Raw genomic sequence first — 13,017 nt, forward strand, 5'->3', positions numbered from 1 at the left:
GAAGAAGCTACCCAAACTCTCTACCAAGGTTGTCAACTTTATGAGCCATTAGCACTACTAAAAGACTGTAAGGACTTTCTGTTCCAGCAGGCTTGGTACACAGATGTTGTGTACAGGATCTTCTCTAATTAATATATAAAATTTTTGAAGCAGTATACATCAGTGCTTCATTTGCTCTGGCTGAGTAGTTGCAGTGCTTGGATGTGTCTGAAGCTTATTGCAAAACTCCCATGCATTCATGAGGATCAGCCTCTGCCCTTGGGCATGCTTACCTTTTTGTTGTTTTTCCTAAAAACGTTTATGTTAATTAACTGATCAAGTGGCACATGGTGTGTGTGGTGCCTGGAGGCTTACAGGGCACAGGAATTTTTGCTAGGCTGGCAATCCCTGAGTATCTTGTATTGCATATAGCAGGCAGTCATAGAGTCACAAAATGGTTGGTCCTGGAAGGAGCCTCAAACATCACCCACCTTCTCCACAATGCAGAAAACACACAGTTGATTTCCAAAGAACCCCTCATTCACATTGGCAGAGGCAAAACATCCTTTGTGCTGATATGAGCCCCACTGGCTGCACTGAGATGATCCAAAAGCTCAGTTTAGACTCAAAAATTGGCCCAATGATACAAGTTTAGGAATGAGCCAGCAAGTTGGATTCACTTAGAATCAGTTTTATTGCCAGGTAAGAAATTCATAGTAATATAGTGAATACATATGTTTACAAATAAACATTCTTAAAAAACAAACAAACATTTTATTGTAGGAAGTATTATTGGTATCATAAACTCTGTAGTTAACAAGTATTAACACGGGTTTACTTACAGAACATACAGTTACTAAAATATTTCCACATAAAATATGCTCAAGTTACACGAAACCTGTGTGAATTAAGAGTGCAGCTGTAATGTGTATCTAAAGCATATGGATTAACAGCAACATTCCATAAAGGGTCAAATTAAGTCAGCCAGTTGTGAAGGCAATAAAGATTAAAGGAATAAAAGTAAGATAGTGGAGAGTCTGGGTTGTGTGCAAAGTATTTGTCTTGTGGGCTTTGTCTACTTCTGATAGTCTTAAAACATATGATCATAAAATTTAGCAGCACGCTTATGGAGAGATACCAGTGCTCTCAGGATGCAAATCAATCTTGATATAGCTAAAAAAAATGGTATCTCCATTTAACCAGATTTCAAAATCTTAGCCCTTGCATCCTTGACTAAGCAGAAACATTGTCAGTTGAGTACAGTAAGAAATGCCACTTCCAATTCTTCTTACCACATAACAGTTCTCACTCCTCCCTGAATACTCTTCCAGACCTAATCTCCTGAAGAATTGACAGCTGGTGAGAATGCAACTGTAGTAGGACAGCTAGTTGGGATTTAGCCAAGTGACTTGTGTTGGGGGAAGGACAGGAATTACTGAAAAACTGAATGCATTGCCTGCCACCCCATCCCAACTCTGTCTCTTTGTGGATGTGCTGAAGCCTTTATAGGCCCAGGACTGCGAGTTTGCTACCAGTGCCCAGTTCAAGTGGTTTTACTCACACAAACCAGGCATCCTGCTCATCAGAACCACAGTCAAGACCATGAGTCCAATTGTTTGTTTAGTTTAACCCCAGATCTCTGATGTTTGAGGCTGGACCAGCCTCTTCCACCACACAGCCCACCAAGAGGGAACACCACTAGAAAAAGCCAAACGATAGAGACAATATACCAGATAACATTTACTTGAACTACAGAGAACTGCCATGGCTAAAAGCAAATACAAAATGAGACACTAGAGGGGAAAAGTTGAAATTGGGAAAATGAAGGGGCTAACTAAATAGTCCTGACTGTGCAACCACTGCATGGAGATGTAGTCCAGTTTCCTTTCAGAACAAACAGAGGAGGCTGAGCAGGGCAGAACCCTTGTCATCCTTAGCAAAACATGAGGAAATAGCTTAAAGGAACAGAGGGGTCACTTTGAAGAACAAGACTGTCATTGAACAATAGTAATACAGTAAAGGCACCACCCACGCTTAATTTCAGTCTGAAGCAGTTGAAGATAGGCAAAACATTTAGGTGAAGAAAAAATCCTGACAGTCTGCAAAGTGAGAATAGTTACCATCTGCCTGAAAACAGGAGGACTGAGAGGGAATATTCTGATGCCCTTTTTCCCCCAGCAGCTTTCTGTGTCATCTGAAGTGTCTCTTCTTATTTTGGAGGTTCCCAAAAATTTCAAATCAAACAAAGTAAACTGAAATGAAATCTTCCGCTGTTATCATCCTGCTGAATTCTCTACCAGCCAGAAAGGTCCCATATGCTCTTAATCATAACAGTCTTTATAAATTCCTTGTGAAAGTGTCTTTGTCCCTTAATTTGTATATATTTTTTGCGTTCTCTATAGGATAGTGTGAAAGTACAATAGTAGATGTTAGGGATCGTACCAAGATGGTTGCTCTTGGTTTTTCACAGGTCTAGTGATTATTAATAGGTTTTATACAAAATTCCTCTCTGAAATAATATATTACAGTATATTGGTCTCTCTCTCTCTCTCTTCCTCTGTCTCAAGGCAGGAACATAGTGTAAATGTTTAAGCAGACATAAAGTTTCTCTAGATTGTGCTACTTCTCATCATGGATTTTAGTTTCAAGTAAAAAAATTTAGTCACAAGGGTTTGTGTTCCATTGTGAAATACAAATGGAGTTTGTAATTCAACCTTCAGTGTGTATTGCTGAATGGTATTAACCCACTCTTCGGCCTACAGCTGGCTGGATACCGAAAGTGTCCAGGTGGAAGTTCCTTCCTTCTGTTTCCTCTTTTTTTGTTGTTTAATTTCTTTTTTTTTTTTTTGCCTTTTGGTTGAGTGTTTGTGTTGTGTATGCATTTGCGTGTGGTTTTTAAAGGATTTCATTAGAAAAAAAAAAAGAGAAAGAAAACAAACTCAAACAGTTACTTCTGTCTTGCTGTTGGTTATGAAGTATGGCTGTGGGCCCAGGTAGTGCTGGCTGCGGGTGGTCAGCGGGTCGCTTAGCGTCGGGTCTCCCATGCCATGCTTGCCCTTGTTTGGGAACGCTTGCCGCCTCAGGGAGGGGTCGTTGGGGTCCCAGGTCTTGTAGTGGGAGTTGTAGCCCAGGGGGTGTGTGTGGATCTTGCCCATCCTGGATTTGCCGTTCTGCCTGGTGAGCCCGCTGTCGATGGTGTAGGCCCTCTCGTCGTCCAGGCGCACCGGGTGCAGCGGCAGGCTCCCCTTGGCCGCCAGCTCGGCCAGGTGCCGGCGCTTGGTGTAGAAGTCATCGTTGACTTTGTCAGCTATTCGGGGTCAAAAGGGGAGGGACAAAAACAATCACATGGACACAGGAAAAACGGTTTACAGTAGGTCTTACATAGCTCCATCTGCAGAGCAGAACGTTTACAGGTACATCAGTAAGAGAAATCCACACCACCTCCAGCCCTTATTTTTGCTCTGGAGTTTTGGATGCCATTGTGCCAGGCTTTCATACATGCAGACAAAACCCTGTTGCCCTTGAAAAAAGGACTGTCCCTGCCCCAAATCACTCAGGTTGTGCTGACATTTACATTATGGGGAGGAGTCCTATGAATCTCATCACTGTTCCTGTCACATAGCACAGGAAATTCGTGAAGCCTACAGAAGTACACAGGCTTTCCTGGGAATACTGCGGCATCTGGGGTCTCATTGCTGTGTGAGAGCACATCCCTTTAAATGCAAAGTGACTCGTGGGTGTTTAACCCAGCCAGCTGTAAGGTCTCATGGTGTGTGATTAGTTGGACCCATTTCTGTTCAATAATGCCTCAGGGCAATATAAGAATGGGATCTGTGCTCCTAAATGGTCGGAAGGTCACTAATGCTTTATGGGGCTGAAAATACTTTGGGTTGTTGAAGGTTGGGTATTTACCCTGTGATTTTACAGACCATGAAAATCCTAAATTCCAGGTTCTGACATAATTTTCTGGGGTCAGTGCCACTAAGAAATACAGCAACAGCCCTGCCAACAAATGCTGCATTGCAGTTCTCAAATCAGGATTTTGCCCTCTGTGATTTCCTAGGCAAATATCTTCCAGTGCACGCTTTTGCTCAAGTTTGTTATTGCTGGCATTTATTTGGCCTTGCTTGAAAGTATGAACCATGCTCAGGAAGCTAAAGGCATTCTGCAGCAATCCAGCAACTCATTTCAATTTTGAGACTAAGGTTTAAGGAAAGCTTAACCGAATTTCATTTTTTAAGATCTTTCCTTTTATGTAAAGTGTGTTTATTTTCCCCCTTTAAAAATTTAGATGTTCATTTAGGATAGTGCCAAATACGTAGATCAACTGGCACTGTGTTAATCAGCAGTGGTGTGCTTGGAATATATTTTGTGTCAGCCTGGATTTGACTTCTACTGTGCCCTAGCTGGATCCATCCATTTTCCTTGAAGCCATGCCATGTAAGGCTTCTCTGCAGAAGTCTGGTGCATGTAGCTGTCTCTACAGCTCAGCTCCTTTTGCCTTCATGAGGTTTTTAATTCCCTGCACTGTTTTCTATGTAGCTTCCTTCTTTTTCTCTCACCCAAGTATTCCTAGGAGGCTTTTGTTGCACTTTGAATTTTCTCCCTGTCTCTAGTTCTGAACTGGATCTTTATGCAAGGCGGGGAAATTCCCAGGAGCATCATATTAATCTTCAAGATCAGGCTTCAGTTGTGCATCCCCCTTGTCCTGGCCCCTCAACAGGGAGGAATATTACCAAAGGCAGCTGCTATTTATTATCTCATGACATTTTTTGTATAAATGACTCTGCAACTGGACTCTGCTCTTAAATCCTTAATTGTGTCATTAAAGAGGTGTTTCATCTCCAGTGGGCTGAAATTGCTCCTTTCTGTGCTGTCAAATTGGGCTTTGTGTGTTTTAACCAACTCCATCTGGTTCCATTTTCAGGCATTGAGTGAATGCTTTTCTATAGCATACAGGTGTCTTCTGCTGGAAACAAATCACAGAATGTAGATAATGGCCTGCTCTCATTTCAGCCCAGGGCGTGCAGTTGCAATTGCTGATAGACCTGTCATGTGTTACAAAGAGAGTCTATGAAGTTCTGCTTTGATTTTGGAGTGAGTTGTTTCATTTAGAGAGCTGTAATCTGAATAATCAAGAAGTTGTACCTATTTCTCCCTGAAAGAGCTGCTTCCAGTTCTACATGTGGCTTGTCCTTTCAATTTGTTAATATTCTCTGAATGTCACAGAACCATTATGAATAAAAACAGGCTGGAAATGCATTTGCATTGCTATTATCTCATTAATCTGTTATCAATAATTGAAAAAAATGGTTGCAGAAAAGGCACTGTGAATATTCACACAAGTCCTCATTTATAAATTTTTACATCAAAGGCACTGCAGGCCAGCTGTTAGGGGAGTGATGTCATATGACTTAGACCTTGACTATTTATGAAAAGTCACACTAGCTTCTATAATTTAAATTCAGCACAGTTAATTATGTCCAGCTTTTAATAGAGATACATTTGTATGCCTGTTTCACATTTAAATTAGTTTAATTTGCATACAAAAATTAAAAATTTAGCTAATCTAACATAGGAATAGAGTAAATGTATAAATTTGTAGTTTTAATTTTGTATTAGTTATGTTGCAGCAATTTGTCTTCTGTAGCCCAGATCTTTAATCAGCTGCAAGGTAAATAATGACTTCTCTTTCTAGAAATAGCAGTGGTGATGCAGCTATGTAAATAATGACCAAAATGCAGGTATTTTTATTGCCTGGCTTTTCCTGCCATTTTTCCCTTTGAGACCACAACAAGCTCACACTACATCCTCAGCTTCTGTTAATTTTTTCTCACTTGCTCCTTTTCCCACTGCAATGGTCCTGGGTCTCTGAATTTTATCAGACATTAGATATGCCACTCAGATCTCCAATCACATAGAGGATGATGTCCTACAGAGTAATTTTATTTCTGTTGTATATAAAGGAGACCTTCACAGTTGAAACAGGGAGGAAGAAATCAGCCTCACAAGGACTGTGCCTCTGATGTGTCTGAAGTTGGTTTGTGCCATGTTATAATGCCAGATTTTCAACACTTTGTTTTTTATGGAAAACCATACAGAAAGTGAAACTATTAATTCTGTAAATTTGGTTCCATTAAAGTTGCTTTAACTAGTGTAGTCCATTGTCCCTTTCTAGGGACTTCTCAACTGTTCTCTGGAAATTGGGCTTGAAGGAAACAAACCAGGATGTGAACTGTAAATCCTCATCAGCAAAGTCAAGCAGAAAGCTGGCAAACAGCTGCCAAGTGGCTGATTTTGTGTTTTGTGTGGGAGAGCTGCTGTTTGTGTTTGTCCTGATCAAGTAACGCTTTGCAGGCTTTGCCTAAGGACGCTTCCCTGTGCTGGCAGTGGAAGGCAGCCCTGCGCTGAATATTTTAACCTCCCTCGATCCTGGTTTGTTTCTGCTTGCACGTGCAGGTGGTCACACAGGCACTGGTACCAAAAATGGGGGGAGGAGATGCATTGTAGCAAATATGAGCAAAATCAGCAGTGATAAACCTGAATTGTTGAGTTGTTCAAGAGAGCTTTTGGCAACTCTTAGTGCCGTCGTTGTTCTTTCGTGCAGGTTTCATAACAGCAGTGGGCTGTGCTCTGTGTGAGTGACCTGATGCTACTACAGTCTAGAAACAGGGTTTTTTTTCTTTTTATTATCAAAGCAGAAAAGATTCAGAACAGTAGTATTGAGCACAGTTTTGTAACAAATGTTTTACCAAGAAAAATGTATTAATAGTATCCTGAAGCCAACTACTTTAAAAATCATCTGTGAATCTGAGGGAGTTTGTTTTTCTTCTAAAGCAGACCCTATAAATATTTTGTGGACTTTAAACATCCAAAGAGATATTTTGGAGTTAGAGGATGGATTTGTTATGTGACCTTAGGTACATGACTCAACTTCCCTCTGCCTCGGTTTCACCTGCTGTAAAATGAGCTGTTAGCACATTGGAGGAGGAACTTGTGTTAGGAAGTTGAATTTCTATTTGTAGAATATTCTGAGATTTTGGATGAAAGGTGCTATAGAAGTGCCTTTTCCATTGCTTCTGTATCTTGATTGGTAAAAATATGATTTAAAGATATCACTGCTGTGTTTGGAAAAGGAGTAAAAATTATAATTGCAACATTGCCAAATAATAATAGAAGGGCTTTAATTCTGAGTGTTATTGAGTTCCTTCTTCTTGGTAGCTAATTATAAAAATGTTCTCAGTTTCAATATTTCTGTAAGGCTTTTACTTCTTTAAGGTACTGCACCTATTTAGTTACTGTTCTACTGTTCATCTGGGAAAAAAATGACAATTTTTTTCCCAACCTTAAGTGTGAGCTTGCCATGACATGGAAGTTGCACATCTTTCTTCATAATCCATAGTTATGTAACAAAAGCATGGAAACCAGTGAGTCTCTTCCCAAGTAAATACCGTGGATGAAAATGTGTTTTCTTGAATCTCAGTGGCAAAAATCCTTGTGGCTGCCAAAGGGCCAGAATTTCTCAGTGAGCTTATTTGAATATAAGCTGTGTTTGAGAGGTAGCTCTGAAACTGTGTAATGTTCTGTTCCCCAGCTTAAGTAGTCGTCAACATCACTGTGTAAGCACTTGTGGCATAGAGTCCTGTGGCCATGCCTTATCATTGTGAATGCTTTCTTTTTCTTGTAAAGTGCTACACAGGGGATTAACTCATTTCCTTACTGACAATGCTCTTATCTCTATGGGTCCATGGCTCTGAGTACTCACACCACTTACAGCTGTGGGAGAAGGCAGAATCCTGAAAGACAGTGCTGCCCTACAGTTTTTGTGAAAATTGGCACCTAGGTGTGGGAAGAAGCCTCTGAAGTGAGAGAAGAGAATTCACAAAGGAGTAAGCCCTTATAAAAGCTCTAAAGACACTAAAAAAACCCCAAATCAAAACCTCAAATTAAAACTTCCGTGTGACCTTACAGTCACAGTCAAAGATATCAAATTATGTAGGAACACTGTTTCTCCCTAGATGTTTGCAGAATTGTTTGTTTTCTGAAAGTATTTTAAGGACTAGTTTGTGAAATGCAGAGCTTTATTCTAGCCAAAAAGACTGTATTTCAAATGAAGGGCTACAGATGAAGAAAGCAAGGCAGTGGAAAGTGCTGAGGACAGGACAGCAATGGAATTGCTACAGTGACACACCATGGTACAGCTGAAATGAAGTCAGTGCCTGTTTGTGGGAGGCTTGTGAGGCTGTCTCTCTGTTATGTACAGCAGTTTGTAACAAGGCTTTGCTTCCACAGCCATGGGTTTGCCTGGTGTCATTACCTAAAGCTGTGGGAAACTTCTCTTTCTCTAAGTAATCAAAGTGAAAACTCAAGGAAGGACAGAAGGGTAATGAATCCTGACTCAGAGACAGCATGAGAATTTTGCCCAGGGAAATACTGGGCTGCTGCCTCTGGTGGTGCTGTTGATCCTCTCTGAGTGTGTGATTGCTTATTCATTTGCCTTTCCAAGCTAGCATCTAAGACAATATGTTCAAAGGCTTCCAGGACATAAACCAGCTCTGTGTGAGAGTTCTTGCAGGATTTCATCTGAAAATCAAAGTATCATTTGTACATTAGCACAAGTTTATTCTTGGATGAGGGAAAAAACTCACACAGAGGTTGTATTAGCTGCTGTAGGTATGGATTGGATCCAATAAATTCACAGGAAAATGTATTCCATGCAGTAAAACAAATAACTAATGAGCTGTGTTTTGAATTAAGGGGCTCACCAACTATCATGGGCCATAGAAGCATTTGCTCTGCATGATATGAAGGGGATTGGAAAACAGAATGCATGGGGAAATTTCAGCAAGACAGGATTCTGTTGGTAGAATGGGGAATGGCAGGATGGTGTGAGAGATCTGTCTGTGGCCAAGAGGAGGGAGTGTGGCTGTTTCATGTCACTGTTCTCAGCTCACAGGGACTGGGGTGGCTCTATACAAGCTGGGGCATTTTTAAAGCATACTAAATTTCAAGAATGGATAAATGCCATTGAAAATCATTTTTGCAGCCCTCCTTCTCATTCTTGTATTGAGTTTTGAAAACTCAGAATTCAGCCTGTGGCCTGCATTGATTTCTGTCCTAAATATTTGGTTTTCTTCTAATACCATTTTGCCTTTATTCAAGACATTCTGAAAATGAAGACCGTTTTGTATCTTTGGATTCTTTCCCGTGGTTTTTATTTCCTACTACTGACAGAGGTAAAGAAAAACACATAATGCATAGAACCGCACATAAGTTTTGTAGAACTTCTTTTTGCGGCTCAGTGTTATTCCTCTCCTGGCCCCCTTTACCACTTCATCTATTTACTGATTTCTTACAGTGATCTGGAGAGAGACCAAGCATGAAAAGAAAAACCATATCAACCTTTTCTTCTCAGACATTGTTTGAAAAGAGCTTGTCCACCTCCAGACACAAGACTACATTTTGTTTTCCCAGTGAAATAACATTATTTCAAGATATGAGACATGAAAAAAGATAAATATGTAGGCCCAAACATTTCTTCTCTTCTTTTGATTATCTTTGTGACAGTTTATGAAAGGCTGAGGAGGCCAGAATATTTCTGGGTTTTGAGACACATTAGGAATGGTTTAGGACAGGAATGTAATTAGACTGGGTAAGTGAAGCCTCCAGTCTCAGCACTGCTCTTTAACCCCCACAGCAAAGTCTGCTGCCTGCCTGGGATCAGTGAGATTTTGATGGACTCCTCGGGCATCAGGCAGGATGTGCTTCACCAGGAGCAGGGCTGCCATTCCCTGGAACACAGGAGCAGCCACATGGCTGGGAGCAGAGTGCCCCTCTTCTGACAACGTGCCGAAAAGCACAGCACTGCTTTTTTCTTTTTCTTCTTCACAGTCTGGTTTTTTCTTTCTGTTTTTCCAAATGTTTATTTACTGTGTGAGTTTAGGCAGGTTTCTCCTTGGACATGTAAAAGAGATTTTCCAGCTGGGCTTTGTATACTTGCCTGCATTGATTTGCATAGTATTAAATTGCAATATTTATGATTCAATTTTGCAAAGTGCTGCAGTGATATTGTGTTTTGGTTTTGATCAAAATACTCCAGATACACACACATTCTGCCTAATCTAGGGACCACTGGCATGCAGATACTCAAATCCAACCAGTAGAAGAAAAACAAGACTTTTCCTGACTAATCAGGATATAGGCTCTGTTAACCTGGAAACAAATGGTGGCTGACTCATGTTAAAATAACATTAGAATTGTAAATGTTTTTAGCAAACATTAAATCTGTTGCATGCAAAAGACAAAGATCACACTGCTTGGTTGTAACCTCAAGTGATTTAACATTTTAAATTCAAGCACCAACATGCTAAACTGCTGGTTCAGTATTGTACAATGAATGATAAATTTTAGAGGAAGTAAGAGCACCAATTCTATTCTTGATCCAAAGGGATGAAATTGTAAAAGTCTAAGAGAATTATGTATTAAAATCTGTGACTTTTCTTTGAAAATGCAGCCAGTGGCGTTCCTGTAACTGTAAATCTGTTTTTTCTTTTTTTTTTTTTCCTAAAGCCCTCTAAGCTTGTGGCTTTCATGGCTTCTACAATGGCAAGTAAATATGAAAAGTTCTACTATGAAATATTTATTTCATTTTATCTCATTTAAACATATTTATCAGGTTTTTTACTGGAAACCTTATATATGGTATAAAAACTTGCCTTTTGGAATAGAAACTATCTAAGTCATGCTGTCATGCTTAACTTCTGAATAAAGCATGACTGCAGCATAAACTGATTTAGGAAAGGAGGGTTTGGCTTGCTTTCTAAAAATGATGTCCAAAGCCAAAGAGGTTAACACTTAGGAGATTTGCTTAAAAGGCTTCTTCTACTTCTTTTTCCAGTAATCTTGCTTGCTTTTTCACTGGGTGGTTTTTAATGCTTCTCAGGATAAATCTGATTGTGCCAGAACTTGTGCAACGCTTCCATACACCAACAATAAGTGTTTGTAACGTTTTTGATTGGTGAGGACTTCCCATTTGTCTGAGGATGGCAGGGGCATTTGCAGGAGCAGCGAGCAGTGCTGGGCACCCCGAGCCCGGCCCAGGGCTGCCCCTGCTCCTGGGGGCTGCACACAGAGGGGGCACAGCAGAACAGAGTTCACCTTGTTCTGCAGGGGGTTCAGCATCTAAGAGAGCCTGCTTGGTTTCTCTTCAGGTGTCAATTTACCTTCTATAACGTTGACTGAAAAAGCTCTGCTATTCCTGACCACGTTTATTTGTAACAATTGCTCTTAGCATGAACATAATTGAATTTTCTTTTCACACGTCGCTGTTGGCATTCTCCTGTGTGCTCGGTTTTGTTTTCAATTCTAATACTTTTGATTGATATTTTTGTCTCTTTTCGTACACTGCTGCTTATAACTCTTGCACATATGCCTGAATCAGCTACGGATGAGCTGCAAATACCAGATGTGATGACATAGGAAGCTCTATGAGAGCACAGAGAACCCAATTCAGAGTCTGAACATGTAATTAAGATATGGTTTTAGTGCTGAAATAAACTTGCATTTCTATGCCTTTCAACTGCCATCATACTATTATTTCTCAACATGAAGAAAGGCCTACAGGCTTTTTGAATTGTACTGGTTAAATGAAAAAAATAAGTCCCATTGATGTAATAGCTATTTTTTGCCTAATTTATTTTTATTTTATCTGTTTCTTAACTGCTTTAATTTAAAAGGATTTTTTGTAATTTTTCTGTATTGAACTTGATTTTTTTTTCCAAAATAGTTCTGGGATAAGTAGCATAAGTAGTTTCTATTAGGAAGTTATCTTTTTCTGCTCTTTTCTCAGGAGGGGAAAAAAAAAGAATGAAGTAATTTCATAGCTATACTTATGCATATTGAGTTCTGGATTTTTCTTCTTTTCCTGTCTCCCTCTTTTTACACTCTATAGCATTTGTGTTATTAAACTCTTGAGCATGGTTGCCAGAGGTTTCCAAACCAGAGATATGTGTCAAACTGAAAGGAACTCGTGTTCCCTGGCAATTCCCAATCTTGCCCTGTCAGAAGAAAATGAGTTTCTTCAGGTTTTCCTGCAGCTTGGGCCAAGTCCAAGGCAGAGCCCTCACGTAAGGCAGCAGCATCAGTGACTGACAGCCAGCCCAGGCCAAACTGGGAATGCAGCTCCCGGCCATGAAGAGTTCATAGTGACACACCAGACTGCAGCCACAGAGGAGTGCACAGCTCCTCTCTGCCCTGTTCCCCAGGAACTGCAATCATCAATTGCTGGGCAAAATGAGCAGCAGCAGGGCTGAGCTGCAGCTCTGCCTCCTCCCCTGTGGCAGGGCCCTGGCTGCTCTCCACAGCAGCACCTTCCATAGCCTGGAAAGCTTGGCAAACCTTCCCACTGCAAAAACTGCCTGTTGTACTTCATATTTCCCTTAGAATGGAAACAAATGGTATCTCTGTGGTGATTTTTTTTAATGCTGTAGTATCGTTACTACTACATATCAGATTTCTTTTTCAACTTCTCTTTTCCCCTTATTCTTCTTCAAATAAGCTTTTAGAGAAAGACTCTTGCAGAAATTAACTGTGCATTGCAAATCATATTATTGCTCTTCCTCTCTCCATGCCTCAAGCTCTTTGTTATTATAGTGTGAATGTGTAGGAATGAAGCAATGGACTCTGTGACTTTTATGTCTGCAATTTCTTAAAAACACATTTACTGTCTTTAGAGCCCCCTTTGCAGAACCAAAATAGCAGAGAGATAATTGCTGCTATTTATATGATATTGTTAATAACAGATTCATTCCTATCAGTTGTCTCACTATCTTTTGTGTTTATGGGTAATCCTGAAGAACATTGCATATTTGTACATATACCCATGTACAAAGCTGAAAAGTCTTAAAACATGATATCACACATTGAACACGGGTATGAAACTCTTCCTGCAAAAATATTGCCATACATTATCTACAAAGCTAATAGTCCAGAGGGAAAAATGGGTGGAGTGTGCTAAAAGCAAGTAGTGCTCCATATGTA

General features: G+C 40.2%; 1 protein-coding gene across 2 annotated transcripts in view; it reads right to left on the reverse strand.

Moving 5' to 3' along the window:
* Positions 1–665: 665 nt before the first annotated feature.
* The window catches only part of SHISA9 (shisa family member 9), a 178,317-nt gene continuing 165,965 nt past the window's right edge, over positions 666–13,017 (reverse strand). For both annotated transcript variants that reach the window (XM_054270632.1, XM_054270633.1), the window contains exon 5: positions 666–3,286. In XM_054270632.1, the coding sequence (XP_054126607.1) occupies positions 2,919–3,286 (368 nt within the window). In that variant the 3' untranslated portion in view covers positions 666–2,918. The remainder of the gene's footprint in view (positions 3,287–13,017) is intronic.

This window comes from Melozone crissalis, unplaced genomic scaffold, assembly GCF_028551555.1.
Source record: "Melozone crissalis strain CALT ecotype California unplaced genomic scaffold, PUWL_Pcris_2 ptg000012l_1, whole genome shotgun sequence".
Lineage (NCBI taxonomy): Eukaryota > Metazoa > Chordata > Aves > Passeriformes > Passerellidae > Melozone > Melozone crissalis.